At 33.9% G+C, this 17,278-nt stretch overlaps 1 protein-coding gene and 1 pseudogene across 2 annotated transcripts in view; one reads left to right on the forward strand and one right to left on the reverse strand.

Annotated features, from left to right (window-relative positions):
- The window catches only part of LOC148939296 (uncharacterized), a 37,588-nt gene extending 26,091 nt beyond the window's left edge, over nucleotides 1-11,497 (reverse strand). The window contains exons 1-2 of the mRNA XM_089106986.1: nucleotides 11,436-11,497; nucleotides 1,083-1,330 (exon numbers count right to left, since the gene is read on the reverse strand). Of these exons, the coding sequence (XP_088963112.1) occupies nucleotides 1,083-1,330; nucleotides 11,436-11,496 (309 nt within the window). The 5' untranslated portion in view covers nucleotide 11,497. The remainder of the gene's footprint in view (nucleotides 1-1,082; nucleotides 1,331-11,435) is intronic.
- LOC148939297 (protein adenylyltransferase Fic pseudogene) overlaps nucleotides 11,086-17,278 on the forward strand; it is a 47,533-nt pseudogene continuing 41,340 nt past the window's right edge. Inside the window, exon 1 of the transcript XR_016143535.1 lies at nucleotides 11,086-11,193. The product of XR_016143535.1 is annotated as a protein adenylyltransferase Fic pseudogene, transcript variant X1 (transcript). The remainder of the gene's footprint in view (nucleotides 11,194-17,278) is intronic.

Here is a 17,278-nt window from a genome sequence, read left to right on the forward strand (position 1 = left end):
GGGCTAAAGCCAAAATATCAAAGCGTATTACAAGAGCTGCATTCCTGTGCTTAACATGAAAAGGATACCTTATTTTTTTTTTTTTTTTCATTTTTCAGGCTTTTAATTTCAAACAAGTCCCAAAGCTAATTTCTGTTACTTTTAAGCAGAAAAGACGATATCTGACTTATAAATTACCCTAACACAGAACTGTTATAGCTTAAATAAGCTATGTCTGAACCATGAGTTTTGATTGACAGAATAGCTGTATCCCCATCTCATTCAAAAGACTCGAGAAACATAGCTAAAAATAGCCAGATTTAATCAGCATAGTTATAATTTATACAAAACTTGATTTAACAAAACAAAATGTTTTTAATACTGTATTTGTGAAACAAGGGTACTGTACAGGTTGAAGCACATCCATTCTCACAAAACATATTAAATGGTGGTTTGACCCAACAAATCTTCTTCCTTTATCGTCCATGTTTTACAGTTTTTAAAGTTTAGCCAAGAACACTATTATTTCTTTGAAAAGGCCAGAAAAATAAAAATATAAAATGAAAGGTTGAGAGATTTTGTGAGATTCTTTTTTGAAAAACAGAACAGTATACGCATACATTACATACACACATACATACACCACATAGGCTACACCATCTTTCGTTATGGTTCCTATACTTGCCCAATTATAAAGGAATTATTAAAGGGGGAGGGGGGTAGAAGGGAGGAATACAAACCATTGGTCCATAATCTTGCGAGATACAGGAAAAAGATAGAGACTCGGAGGGAAATTGGAAAACTATAAGTAGTAGAGGTAGCTCGGGTAGAACAAAGGAACTGGAGATCGAACTCCAGGTCCCATATTACAAAGCAAAATCAATCTCACTCCGCCATCTCAAGACATCCTTTGTATAAATGTTAATTGCTTTAAATACTATATGTCAGTAAAGCACTTGCTCAGACCCACTTCCAAATATAGGAGGGTTGGTAAGAAGTAACACTATCATGCAGCATCCCTTGTTCTATACTTATTAGCCCGTGATCCTATACTAATTTCAGGCTCCCCCAATTGTAAAGGAATTCTTAGGGGGGATACATACCATTGGTCCATAGTCGTGCGGGATATCTGCTTCGCCATCCATATCTTTCAACTGTGAGAGATCATATCCAGAACAAAGGCTGCCTCCAAGTCCATGCAGAACTATAGATTTTACAGTGTCATCTTTTTCTGCCTCTTCAAAGGCATGGATTATCTGCTTAGCTGTATCATTATTAACACAGTTCCTGACTTCTGGCCGATTAATTCCTATTGTTAACACGGGACCAACATTTTCTGTCAAAACCAAAGCTGCAAGAACAATACGTGCATAAGAGTGTTTCAAATTTTAAAAAAGCTAATATATAATGACACTCTTTGAGATTTCTTTGGTTAAAAGAAATTGCATTTTTTTATACAAATTTCTTTACAAACAAAACTTACAGCATTAATTTTTCCATTTCTTAATAGGGCCTGCAAAAAGAAACTGTGACCAAAGGCTTTTTCAGAAAATTAGAGCATTTGTGGTAGATTTATTTTGAAAAACAGAACAGTATACATAACATCTATATATGGAATTTCATCATGATTCAGATACCCCCTACTATTTTAAAATTAAATTGTCTATAAAAATTTGATAAAAGTTTCACTGTACCATCTTTATTTACCTCTTCAAAGGCATAGATTAACTGCATAGCTATTTCGTTGTTAACACAGTTCCTGAATTCTGGTCAATTACCTCCCATTGTTAATATTGCACCAGCATTTCTATCAAAATTAAAGCTGCAAGAATAACACAGAAATAAGAGTTTTCAAAAAAAAATAATACAATATTGTAAATAGTGTTAATAGTTATGATGATGATGAACGTGTTTATATGTCTCCATGTACTACTCTATTATCCTCGTTCGAAACGTGTATTACATCAGATACTTCAAATAGCTAGTCCAGCATCAATGACGATTCTCTTTCAATCTACTGATTCTACCCACCACAGAAAATGAGGAACAAGGTTTACTATTATGATCTGGTTTTAATTACTGATGTATGCCCTAAGAATACCAAGAATAGATTAGAAGATGCGCATATTCAATTGCGCGGTTACCAAATCATCTCTAACCTCTCGTCAAAAGAATGCAAGCGTGGAGTCCTAGCTTATGTAAAAGCAGCATATACTGTCCAGGAACTTAATATAGAATCTAGTTTGCCATCCGTGTATACCATTTGGTTTGATATCACATACCAAGGCCAAGACTTAAGCCAAACCAGGATTGGATGTGTATACTGTAGTCCCTTAGCTCCCTCCTCCATCAATACCGAGTATACACTCTCAAATATGTCCGCAAAGCCACAGAACATTTCAAATGTGATTTTCTTATAGGAGGTGACTTCAATTTTCCTAATATCTTGTGGAAGGAAGGGTTTCCGTATAACCCAGTTACTTGTAGTTCATCCACCATCAGTCCCTTTATTGATTGTATTCATGATCGCTCTACTTTCCAAGCAGTCAATCAAACCACACGTTTTTGCCCCCACCAGCAACCAATATTACTTGACCGAGTCTTAGTTAACAATAGTGAACTGATCCAAAGGATAAATTATCTCCTGCCTATTGGTAAAAGTGACCACTTCGCCATTGAATTAGTTACCCACAGACAGAAAGCAAGAAATATACATAAAAAAGATATTTACAGACTACGAGACAATTAGGGTCACATTGAGACAGACTAACTGGGAGTTGACCCTCCAGGGTGGGATCAACGGGTAGTGGGAGAAATTCTGGGCTCTACTCATGGAAACTCGGCAGCAGAACACAATATAAAGTTTTACCCCCATACCTAAGACCTTACCATAAATGACAGCTATCATAAGACGACAAGGAAACTTAAAGAGATGCCGTTGGAGAAAAAAGAATAAGCTAGGCCATTATGAAAAATATGTCAAAGGCCAAAATAAATTAAGGAATCTCACCAAACAACTATACCGTAATTTTGAGACAAGACTCGCCAACCAAAGTAAGTTGAACCCTAACAAATTCGGGAATTTAACAACAAGTGACGGAAACGAGGTCATTGGCATCCAAAATATAGCGGATCTTCTAAATGAGCAATTTGCATCAGTCTTCACAAACGAACCTGATAATGTACCCATTCCCAACTTAAAGTACAAAATCCAGAAGCAAAGTAGACACATTACAGTTACTACTTTTTTGGTTGAAAAACAACTCAAAAGCCTGGACATCAACAAAGGCTCTGGTCCTGATAACATTCATCCTCGTCTGCTAAAAGAAGCTGCTCGTGAAATTGCCCCTGCACTATCTATACTTTTTCAAAATTCACTTGATCAAAAGTATGTCCCCTCCCAATGGAAACAAGCCTATATCACACCTATCTTTAAAAAGGGGGATATATCTAAAGCTGAAAATTATAGACATGTCAACCTCATGTCTGCTGTTGCAAAAGTCCTTGAGAGGATTGTTAATGATGCACTTCTTCAACACCTTGTTACTAATAAAATTATCTCCAACAGGCAGCACAGCTTTCTTCCATGACAATCTGTAGAAACTAATATTCTAGACACTTATGAACAGATAACCCAGTTACTGGACAAAGTCCTTCCTGTTGATTTGATTCTTTTAAACCTAGCCAAAGCATTCGACAAGGTCCCACATAATCGGCTTCGTTTTAAGTTAACTGCAGCAGGAATCCACCATGAATTACTAGACTAGCTAATGGACTTCCTGGCTGGTAGATCTCAGACTGTACAGCTCTCCATAACAGGTAGCAAATGTAGCCTACCTACTCCCAGCCCTGTAATGTTCTAAGCAGTTTTTCCCAGGGAACAGTTTTGGAACCCACATTTTTTGTTCTTTATATAAATGATATGATTACAATCTGACTTAGACCACATTCAGGCATGGACAGATGGGTGGCTTCTCCCTTTCAACATATCAAAATTGCATCACCATTCATTTTGGTCACAATAATCCTCTGCACCAATACACTATGAATGATAACCAGACATCATCCCCCATTCCTCTCCAAACTCGCACCAGTGGCAAAGACGAGGGAGTCACTAAAGATAATCTTCTGAAGTTCCATGAACACTCTGCACAAACTGCTTCCAAAGCAAATTCTAGCCTCAGACTAATTAAAAGAACACTTACTACCCGATCACATGGAATCTTCTTAAAGCAATACAAGGCGATTGTGAGACCAGTTCTTGACTTTCGAACCTGCCTTGTTGTTCCTTTGTACAAAGGTGATGTACAGTTGATTGAAGATGTATAAAGGAGGACCGCCAAGTGCATCTCTGGACTTGGTGAGAAGTAACTTATGTTATAAGTTATGGCTACAAGTTTCAATAGATTGCATTAAAAAATAAAGAGGGTAAAGTTAAGTGATTGGCATGACATTGGCTCTGGTCTGTTCTCAAAATAGTCAGACCTCAGTAACAAAAATATTTAGCATCTAGAGTCCAAAAATAGCACTGAACAAGGAAATTCAATCGTCTTCATTTCCAAAAGAGAGTGACAGAGATGTCCTAGTTACTCCAAATAGGGCCTGATATTTGACACCGCTTAGTTTTGATATTTCAAAATAGTTGTACATAAAAACAAGCAGAAGTATTGGACATGTCAAACAAGGGCAGTACAAAGAAATCCTAAGTTCATCTTCAAAACTCCAACAACTCCAAACTGAATCTCAATAAAGGGGGAATTTTTAATATATTATTAAACTCTTCAAATTTTCATTTCTTTATTCAGCATTTAAAAGTTTAGACTAAAACTGGTGCATCAGCTTTACAAAAGAAAATAGGAGATCACATAGGAAAAATAGTTAGGAGTTAGGTTTGGTAGATCATGTGAGAATTGTAAAGCCAAAAAAAATTAAACTATATAGTATATAGAATCCCCATGCTCCCAGTGATTTAGACTCTGAACCTACTTTGGCCACCATGCTATCTCAAGTGAAGTCTGATTTTGCAAATTATGATCTTGTCCTTTTGGGTGACTTTAATCTTCCATCAAATCATTGGATTGATGGATCTGATTATTCCAGGAGAGATTCTCCTTTTTTGCTCTTTCTAAAAACTCTATCAACAATATTACAATCTATTCTAAATAACAACATACAAGTAGAACAATAGGGAAACATTATCTATAAGACAGTGGAATGCAAACTGTAAATGATTGTTTCAGCCCTATATCTAAGGCCTGTTCTCAGCAAAAAAAATGAAACAATATAAAAGAAACTTACATTAAAATACGATCATTAAAACAAACATCTTTTTAAAACAACCCTAGTATCATTGCTTAAGGGAAATTCAATCAAGACTGGTTCATCAAGTGAGGTGAAATAATGAAAATCAGTCGAGTGGAATTTAAGTATTTAAAAACAAACTTTTTATGCTAATCTTGCCTTTTTGGCCGCTAGCCTCAAAGGCCTTTCTTTAACAGGTTCAGTGGTGTTGTTTACTGGTTTGTAATATATTATTAGTTAAATCGTTTTTAATTAAATTTGTTTATAAGGCATTTAGGGAGTACTCCTCAGATCCCTAATTAAAGAAATATTATTATTTGGTTTGAGTCTAACTTCAATTGCTTCGCATACAACCTGTTTTATTCCCAAATTAATTTAAAAAAGTTTTTCCACAAAATAAGTTTTTCAAAGAAAAGTAAAGAACTCCATTGAACAAAAAATGAGCAAAAATAAAATCAAATAGTCTACCAAGCGTGAAACGACCACAAATCAGCATCGATAAATAAATGAAACCCAAAACGAGCAAAAACTAACAAAAGTTGGGCGCAAAACCCCTATGCCTTCTCAAGGCCAGAACACAATTTGCACTGTACTGAAAAAAAATAAATGTTTTACTTTTATAACTTTAATAAATCAAATAATATTAACATTTTGATTAATAAATATCAGTATATGTATATTAAACTGACAATGCACATTCATTTGTATTTTTTCAATAAAGTGCAAATTTTGTTCTGGGGTGTTAGTTGCTTTCCAATCACTTTTGACTATTAAAAACGGCACTAGCCATTTCAATTTCCAATCGAATGAGCCCTTTTTGAAGTTTTACTACAACGGGTTATATAAAAACCTTATATGCCCCATGAACATAACTTACAACCCTCGCCTTGACCGCTGTGGGGGAGGGGGTTGTCATCTCAAAGACCTTATTTCTAAAATTTAAGACTATTTTGAATAAAATGGCTATCTCAAAGTTTTGATTATATGTGTTTGGGGAAAACGTGGGCGTGAGAGGTGGGTTAGTCGCCCTCTAATCACTTTCGACTATTAAAAAGGGCACTAGCCCTCTGAATTTCCAATCGAATGAGCCTTTTTTAAAGTTTCTACAACAACGCCTTCTATAAAAAACCCTTGCCCTAAGGGCTGTGGGGGACTGTCCTCAAAAACATAATTTCTCTCTACAAAACAACTATCCTGAACAAAAAGGCTATCTCAAAGTTTTGATTGGATGTGTTTCGGTAAAAAGTGGGCTTGGAAGGGGTGTTAGTCACCTTCCAATCACTTTTGACTATTAAAAAGGGCACAAGCCACTCCAATTTCTAATTGAATGAGTGCTTTTCGAAGTTTGTACGACAACTTCATCGACACAAAGTCACCTTCTCTAAACGGAAAAATTAATAAATTATGCATTGTGCCAACATCGTTCTTATATGCCACCAAGACATAACTTACAACCCTTACCATGAGGGTTTTGGAGGAATGTCCTCCTCTTTACTTAGTCCCCGTTTCTTGTCTCGTTCTCAAGTGTCCCCGCTCTTTACTTAGGCAGAGCGATCGCGCTGCCTATGATTTATGCAACAACTTTCTATATAAGCCTTATATGCCCCCCGGGCATAACTTACAACCCTTGCACTGAGGGCTCTGAGGGGGTTATCCTCCTAAAAGACCTAATTTCCAGAACTTTCAACTACGTTGAACAAATTGGATATCTCAAAATTTTAATTTGATGTGTTTGGAAAAACGGTGGGTATGAGAGAGGCGTTAGTCGCTATCCAATCACTTTCAAATATTAAAAAATGCACTAACCCTTTGAATTTCCAATTGAATGAGCTGTTTTGAAGTTTCTACAACAACGCTTTAAATAAAAACTTTATATGCCCCCAGGGCATAACTTACAACTCTTGCCCTGAGGGCGGTGGGGGGAGGGGTTGTCATCCTTAAAGACCTAGTTTCCAAAACTTTCAACTAGGTTGAATAAAATGGCTATCTAAAAATTTTTAAGGATTAAGTTTAATCCTTATCCAACTAGATAGTTAAGAGTGTAAGAATCTTAGAAATAATATTATCTGTCTAGCTTGATAGTTTATCTTGATACTAAGTGTAGTTGGATATTATTTTTGCATTCTATAGAATATAAATTTTTAAGAATATCCATTGGGTAGACTTAAAATTTGAGTGTACTAGCCAGATAAAATATGGAATATAAGCTAACTTATCCAACAGCATATGAGCTTATATTCATCCAACTACAATTTACTTATCTGCCTAGTTGGATATAAATCAATAGGGCCAAGATAAAGCATTGTCCATCTAATGGGATGTTCATGCCACATCTAATTACCTTAATTTGCACTTCAGAGCAAATTAAGATCCATCTTGATCTGTTAATTGCTCCATACTTAATGTTGTGAATGATTAAACATCAAATGCATCCCACTAGTACTTCCAGGGAAGACCATAGCTTTCAACATCCAATGACTTCTTGAACACTTCACTATTGGGTGCAGAGACTGTTTTATTTGAGAGACTATTCCAGTGGTTTACTACACAGCAGTAGAAAAACTGTTGTCAGTGGAGTTTTGACAGATTGATCGAATAGCTTCTTTGAATGTCTCCTCCTGTCAGTGCCAATATTTTGGGAAATTGGCAAATGAATTGAAGGGGTTTCTTGTAAAGTAAGCTTATATGTCCTAAGCATATCAGCTCTTTGTTGTCAGTAAACCAGTGTAGATAATTTAAGCTCCTTTAAATGTTTATCATAAGGCTTGTCTCTCATCTTAGATACTGCCTTTGTGGCTCTCCTTTGCACTCCTTCCAGAAGCTGTACATCACCCCTGTATCCTAGTGATGTTATGCACATTGCAAAATCAAGTACTGGTCTGACAAAGGCTTTGTTCAACCTCACAAGAAACTAGGTGAGACCTATAGAGAATAAAATTTTATTGTGTGCAGACAATTTCAAAATAATTGGTCCTGTTCATGACATATATCAGAAGGACTAAGAGAAAGCATTATCCACCTAGTTAGATGTTCATACTACACCTGAGAGAAATAATTATCTAGCTAGATGGATAATAAGACAGGTTAGGACAAAATATTATCCACCTAGGTAAATTTTTATGCGATACCAAAATGAAATAATTATTTGGCTTGTTGGATATTATAACTAATTTGCTTAGAGAATTTACATATCTGCCTTGCTGGATATACAAAGAAGGGGCTAAGATAGAGGATTATCCACCTAGTTGGTTGTTTATGTTACACCTAAGATAATTAATAATCTAGCTAGTTGGATACTATCACTAATTTGCAAAGATAATTTACTTATCAACCTAGTTGGATATCAACCTAGTATAAGAAAAGCTAGGACAAAGTATTATCCATCTAGTTAATCATAATGGCTATACATAGGAAAAATTAATATATATGGCTAGTTGGTTACAATTATCAAATTGATTTGAGGATTTACTTACCTGCCTAAATAGATATATATATATATATATATATATATATATATATATATATATATATATATATATATATATATATATATATATATATATATATATATATATATATATATATATATATATATATATATATATATATATATATATATATATATATATATATATATATATATATATATATATATATATATATATATATATATATATATATATATATATATATATATATATATATATATATATATATATATATATATATATATATATATATATATATATATATATATATATATATATATGTATATAAGTCTAAGATATGTTATTGTCCACTTAGTTACATACTCAGGCTGTGATCTAGGCCTGGGTTCAATGCTTATTGAACTAGGAAGATACTTAGTATGCAACATAGACAATCAAATATTCAGATGAGAAGGTACATTTGTAAGATTCCTAGAAATATTATTATCTGCCTAGCTGGATACTTTAATTTTATAATAAGTATAGGTGGATATTATTTTTACATTCTATAGCATAAAATTTTTGGTATTGAATTTTTTAAAGAATATCTATCTGCCACCTTCCTGTCCTTACACTATTCAAATCTGTTTCTGCAAAGTTCTGTAACTCAGGGGAAGGTGCCCAACGGATATTCTTAAAAAAATTACACTCTATAGAATGTAAAAATAATATCCAACTACACTTAGTATCAAGATAAATCATGCTAGACAGATAATAACATTTTTAAGACTCTTACACCTTTACCTACCTAGCTGAATATTTGACTGCCTATGCAATATACAGAATATCTACCTAGTTGGATAATAATGTAGCTTAGTGTTTCTGATATATATCCAACTAGGCAGATAAGAAGATTCTCTAAGCAGTTTGGGGTTTATATCCAACTATCCAGGTAAATTGTTTCTCTTAGGCATAGAGAATATCAACCTAGTTGGATAATAATGTTGCTTAGTGTTTCTGATATATATCCAACTAGGCAGATAAGAAGATTCTCTACACAGTTTTGGGTTAATATCCAACTAGTCAGATAAATTGTTTCTCTTAGGCAGAGAGAATATCAACCTAGTTGGATAATAATGTTGCTTAGTGTTTCTGATATATATCCAACTAGGCAGATAAGAAGATTTTCTAAGCAGTAAAGGGTTAATATCAAACTAGCCAGATAAATTGTTTCTCTTAGGCAGAGAGAATATCTACCTAGTTGGATAATAATGTTGCTTAGTGTTTCTGATATATATCCAAGTAGGCAGATAAGAAGATTTGGTCAATATCTACCAAATCATATTATTGAGTTAGGGCTAAAGTGAATACACCATTCGATGCCTTTTTTGATGCTGATTACGAATATAATAAGAATTTCTATCGGAAATGAATTTCTGCCCCCCCCCAAATATATGTAAATTCATGGTTAGGTTAGCTATATCCTATATAGGGGGGGGGGCTGTAATTCATTACTGACAGAAATGCTTATAATATTCATAATCAGCATAAAAAAAGGCATCAAATGGTGTATTCACTTTATTTGAAACCCAATAATATGATTTGGTATATATTGACCAAAGATTCTCTAAGCAGTTTTGGGTTAATATCCAACTAGCCACATAAATTGTTTCTCTTAGGCACAGCAAGAATATCTAACTAAGTGGATAATGTTGAGTCTTAGATCTTCTGATATATATTTAACTAGGCAGGAAGTTACTTAGCTACCTAGTATGATTAATATCACAAGGGCTAGGACAAAGTGTTATCCACCAAGTTAGATGTTTATGCTATGTCTAAGAGAAAAAATTGTCTGACTAGTTGGATATTATCACTAGTTTGCATGAAGAATTTACTTATCTGTCTAGTTAGATATATATCACAAGCATTAAGTTAAAGTATTATCAACCTAGTTAGAGATACTAAGTTGGCCTTATACTTTATTGTATTTGGCTAGCAAGATAAAACTATTTTTCTTTTAAATTTTAATTATTTTCCTAGTTGGATAATTTCTTATTTGCTTAAAAGGATTTTTCAGATAGCTAACTAGTTTGATAATTTTGGCAATAACTAAGTATGGTTGGATATTATTTTTACATTCTATAGAATAGAAATTTTTAGATATTATCCACTGGGTATACTCCCATTTTATGTCTATTCTCTAAGACTTGAAAATCATTTATAAAACAAACACCCATGAGCTATCTACCTAACCTAGCCTGACTTAACCTAAACATATCAATATTTGCCTATTTGTATCTTTTTGGTAGATGGCAGTGATGGTGTTTAACTTTCATATATAGACTATTTCATTATGGAAAAATGAAGACAAATCTGTTTATTTTTCACATTTTGTTAAGAAAAATTACACAACAATGAAAATATTGAGGATAAGGGTGCTACCCCTGGAAAATATGTTAACTAGGATTATTTTGCATATTATGAAGTAAGAATTGTTTTCTTAACATGTATCCTTATGACCTGGATTGGTCATATATTCATGCCCAAAATCCCCTTATTTAGAATTGTAACCTTTTTTCTGCCCTGTAATCAACATTGACCCTACCTAGTGCTGTGAATGTATTCACAAAAGTCATTCACCTGGATCAACAACTTTTCAAGACAGAAAGATCCAACAAAATAGGCAAAACTTAAAATAAATTATTATAGAACTGAGCAATAACGTACAGGCTGTAGATACACATCTTTTTAATTGTGTATTTAAGTTCAAAATTTTGCCTGAAAACATACTTTTGAAAACTATTTTGTAGACTGCCATCTATGAATTAAAAACTTGTTCTTAATCAGATTATTTGGAACCGAACTAAAGCTGTCTTTTTAAAGAATCATACCATAGTAGTTTTTATAATTATGCATTTTATTAAGAAATAATCAGTTTTCCCAAATTTTATTTTGTTGCACTCTTTCACCAGTGAAACTCTAGGATCTGGAAAGGCAACTTTATGAAAAAGGCACACGACAATTTTTCAAATCAAATCTTAGTTAGTTAAATTTTTGCTCTTCTCTTGATAAAAAAAATGGGTTTGTGCTTTGATGAATTGTATTTTCCTTAAGCGGTGTTCATAAGCGTGTCTAGCTATAATCCTATGTATAGACACGTGTCTAGCCAGAATTCAATGTCTAGGCAACGACCGTTCACAAGTAAAATTCGGCGCTTAGCTAGACAAGGCACTTGGCTAGACATTGAGTTCTACACTCTAGAACTCAATGTCTAGGATTTTTGATTACAGCCAATCAGAATGTGTCTATTTCCACTATTTTCATCATTTTTTTTACCTTTGTAAACTTAAATTTAATTTTTGTTTTCTCATTAATTGTTTTTTTTTTTCATTTTAGGCAAATATGCAACACCAGACATATTAGTGAAGCACACTTAGGCAATTCTTTTGCTTATCTCATCCATTATCTTGTGACAGTACAAATAGGGATTACAATTTTGAAAGTTTTGCCCGCATAAGCTCTCTTGATTGGCTAGAAATGACAATTTGAAACTAAATTTGTTGTTTCAGCTCAGTTCCAAATTCGACTTGTAAATGGTCGTTGCCTAGACATTGGATTCTGGCTAGACACGTGTCTAGACATGGGATTCTAGCTAGACACGCTTGTAAACGCCGCTTTACAAAAGAAATTTGGTCCGCTTTAATGATGTGCTTATTTACTTTGTTTTCTGTAAACGAGTCACAGTTTATGGTTTTATTAAAATCTCCGCCCTTTTCCAAAGCTGTTGCATGGCCTAACCACCTAATATAAACCAAAATCACCTTTTCTTTTTATAGTAATATGATTTTAATGAGCTATAAGATAAATAATTTTGTTATTTAAATCCTTTTAATATAGAAAATACTAAGAATATTGCATCACCTATGCAAGAAAACTGCAAAGTTGTACTTTGGCTTACTCTCACTTTAAGCTTTACTCTACTACATTGATAGCTTGTTTCTAGCTTGACTTGGGACCAATTTGAAACCGTGCAGAGCTGAGGTAATTGGAAAGATTGTTGAGAACTATTTAGTTAATGGCTTTCTCTGTCTTAAAAAGTTGTCAAGCTGGGTGAACATAACTTTCAGGAATAAATCCATAGTTCAAATTAGCGGTAAGATTATTGGGCAGAAAAACAATAGAAAAATTATAATCCGTTGGATTCTCTATGGGATGTCTTTCCCGAACATGAAAATTGCAGTATTTGTAATGGTGTGGTACTAGGCCTTTTCGACTTTAGATATTTTATTTCCTAACAATGAATATTATATATAAACAATGTGCGAATTGCGCAGCCCATTGCCCTTTCCGGAGGGGCTTTGGGGGTCATGTCATCCCCAGAGGCATAGTTATTTAATTAGAATAATTGCGTCTTTCCTCTCTAACAGAACGCAAGTCGTGAAATACCTGAATGTATATTCTGATCCCCTCCCAATTTATAATGGTGTGCCCCAAGGAGCCATTTTAGGTTCAAATTTATTTCTTACAGTGATAAACAGCCTTGGTTTTTATATTTAGGTTAGATGGATATTCTTTGATGATCTAACTATCCTAGAGACATGTTCCAAAAATACAAAAAGCAACCCAATGGACATCTTGAATCTATATCAGCCGAAGCTCTTACTGATGATATGAAAGTCAACTGTTCTTACTATTAATTTCCTTAAAACTCCTCCTTCTTTCTCCTGTCCAATCCCCCCTGAAATGTCTGTTACCACTATGAAATTACTGGGCGTTACCATCTCAAGCGATTTAAAATGGGATTTTCATATTAATGACATCTTAAAACGTGCAAATGCCGCATTTTTCTTTCTTAAACTCCTTAAAAAATTTAAATACCTTAAATCGCGCTGTTTGAGGATTTTCCTGTCATTTGTACGCCCAACCCTTGAGTACGCCTGTTCTGTTTGGCATCCTGGCATTTCCATTGAATTGTCGGACAGAATAGAGGCAGGACAAAAAAGGTGCCTTCAATTATCTAATGAAGAATTATCTTCAATGAGGGTAAAGTACCTTATATTTCCCTTCTTAGGAGAGCTAATCTTGTCACCCTTAAAGAAAGGAGAGCAAAAATTACCTTGCGTTTTGCTAACAACGCCCTTCATAACCCTCAATTAATTCCCCTTTTGCCTGGTCAATATTCACTCCTTCGACCCCGCCTCCCGCGTTGTGTCAACAAAAATCCCCCTTCTTGCCCCTATAATAGTTTGCACTGAAAGATATAGAAGAACTCTTATCCCTTACATAGTTGACATTTTTAACCAGTGAATTTTTGCAGGCTGGCCCCACCCCCGTCACTCATTCTTTACCTCATAGTTATTAATTTTAATTCCCATTTTGCAAATTTGGAGGTTTTATATTTATGTTTGTTAGTCACCAACTAACTTATATTTTTGTTTTAATTTTACTTTATCCCCTTATTAATTTTACGAGTTTTCGTTTTTTTTGGCATTTTTGCTGATTTGACATTGGCCTTCTAATTTTATGAGTTCGTTTTGTTTTTGTTTTTAACATTTTTACGTATTTGACATTGACCCTTTTATAATTTTCTGTTGCTTTTTTATTCTTTGTTTTTGTTGTTCTTTTTTCGCTTTATTTGACGCTAAAGTGCGAATTCGGCCCTTTTGGGCTTGTGATAGCCGTTTTTCAGCAATAAATCTTATCTTATCTTATTATCTCGTCAAACGGGACACTGCCTTATTTACAAAACATTAAACGGAAAAACTCAACAAATACTTTAATCTACTGAATAAGATATTTTTTAACATTTTTTGCCTAACCAACTTAGCAAAATTGATTCTTTTATTTAGTAGGGCAACATGTTCCACACCTCTACACCAACATTTCGTAAATACAGTGCACCTTTATGGCTGTGGTGCATTTCTGATATGAGCATATTACACGAGTAAACCAAACTTGCAACTTGGAGCATAGATATTTTGGAAACATTTAAAACTTTTGCCAGGCGCAATGAATCACTTGTAGAGTATTTATTTGAAAATAGAGTTTTACTGCCCGATTTTGTATTACTTGGATTTTACGTTGGTTGTAAATAAAGGAATTAGACCAAAGAGTGCATCCATGCTCTAAATATGAAGAAACGACGGTATAATATAAGGTTTTGAGTGCTTCATGTGGAAAAAAAGCTTTAGTCTATTTACAATATCTGTCCCTCCGAAAATGTTAATGGAAAGTGCATTCACATGATCTTTAATCATTTCATTAATAATCATTCCCAAATACTTGAAACTCGTTACCCTTTCAATCACTACATTTCCAAATGAAAGTATTTTATTTGTTTCAAAATATTGTATATTTGAAAAAATCATATATTTTGTTTTCGAAATATTTTATGATAGATGATTCATTCACAAATAACTAGACAATTGAGATAAAGTGATCTTCATAATAGCAAACGAACCATTTACCGTATATGACTTAAACAGCATTACTGTGTTATCAGCTTTAGTTATTAGTATGCAATTAGCTACAAATTCTTTTAGTTCCGAAACATTTATAAAAAAAATTAATGGTCCTAGGATTGAATCTTGGGGTACCTCGCTTTCTATTTTTCTTTCTAGTGCTGTCGATTATCTGACAGTTACATTCTGCAGTCTGTCTTCCAAATACGATTTTATCCATTTTACCATCCAAACCGGAAAACGCACTATATTCAGTTTTGATATTAATACCTCGTGATTAACAGTATCAAAAGCTTTCGAAAGATCCACAAAAATTGCCGACGTTATGAATCCAAAATCAAAAAATTTCTTAATCTTTGTAGTAAAATGATATACAGCATGTGTAGTGGAATCACCTATACGAAAACCATATTGGCTAGACAGCAAAATTATATTTTCATTTAAAAATTGTGTCATTCCATCATGAATTACCTTCTCAAATAGTTAGAAAATACTGGTAAAGCTGAAATGGGCATGTGTTCTCGGTGTGTAATTTGGTGTTTATCTTTATTTTTATGTAATGGGTGGCCAAGTATCCTACGGGGGAAGTTTTGGGGCCCATGCTCTTTTCTTATCAGATAAATGTCCCTTTTCTCTTATGCATAGATTTACCTAAAATACAATCTAATTTACAAGTTAAAGTCTCGTAGAAGCTAGCCTGTTATGCACGAGGGAAGAAATTTGTTTGTAAAATTATATTGTTATCTAGCTAACTATTCCCATTGAAATATAATTTGTGCGTAAAGCAAATTCAATTTTGACTACCCGTCCTTACATTTTATTTATTGGCCCATTGTGTGACACTATGGAGAAAGAGGCAACCTTAGCTCTTGTCCTTATATATGTTTTTAAGTTAGTTCTGTGTTGCCACGGTTACAGGTTTCCTGTGAAACTTCACAGGTTTTTGTGATGGTCACAGGTTCAAAGGTTTTTGCTGATGAATGGTAGAAAGCCACAGGTTTTTGTGCTGAAGACTCCTAATATGACCTAATTTTCTGCTAAAAGTTGAATTTTGTAGAGCTCACATTTTCGGATTATTTTTAGTGATTTTGAGACGACATCTATTAATCAAATCTATAGCTTCTTTGCATTTTCTGGCTCGTTTTGTGAAATTTGGAAGATTTGTTTTCGCGACAAAGAAAATGTTATGTTAAATCTGAATAGTCACCATTCCTGAATCAGTGTAATTCGAATATTTTTTCGCACCATTTTTTTTTTCTAAAGCATGTTATTCAGCTTTTGGTAACTATGGGCTGAGGTTCGCTCTTTACTAGGTTCCAGCTACATAGTGACAATCGTATACGTCTGTGTAGAAAAAGAAAAATCAAAAGAAAGGAATTGACTGAACTCAAGACGATTACAATGAGCATCAAACTAAACCTATTTTGAAAATATATCGGGCTTGAGAATTCACTCAAGACTGACTTCACTGGTCTATGCCAGAGATAATTCTGTTAGAAGATAACATTACACTCCCATATAGTCCATTAGCACACAAAATTACAGCCATTTCTGACTTGGACATTTTTCGCTTACTATGAATTGTTCAAACTTTCCATACTTTATCTATAAGGTATGGATAAAGACAACAGCCATCTGTTATTGAAATCTTCGTCACTTAATACGATTTGGTCGTACTTCCTATAGTTTAGCCATAGATTAATGGTGTGCTACACCATCTATTGATTGGATATTTTGAGTTCTGGACGGTTTCTGGAGCCATCCAAAATGGTCAGTGCAATTTTTCCCGTTAAATTATCTTTGATCTATGGTACTAATCCGTAATTAGGCCGTGTTTAGATGGACTGATTATTCGTTAATAATTGACTATTCGGCGATAAAAACGGCCATTTTTACAAAAAATCGGCTGACTCTCTGCTAAAGAAAATTCCTAGTTGCTCGTCGATTTTGAAGAAATCGGCCGATTGGAGGGTAAAAATTTTAAAGGTCAGATTACGTAAACAAGATTACTGACTTGATCACCCTTGTTCAAGTGTACAAGCTTCTCTATAACCCAGCAGATATTCATTATGAAAATAAAAAAAGAACGATAAAATTTTGAAACATTTT

Source organism: Artemia sp. Qi Xiang Cuo, chromosome 21 (assembly GCF_049724085.1).
Source record: "Artemia sp. Qi Xiang Cuo chromosome 21, ASM4972408v1, whole genome shotgun sequence".
NCBI classification, from domain to species: Eukaryota; Metazoa; Arthropoda; class Branchiopoda; order Anostraca; family Artemiidae; genus Artemia; species Artemia sp. Qi Xiang Cuo.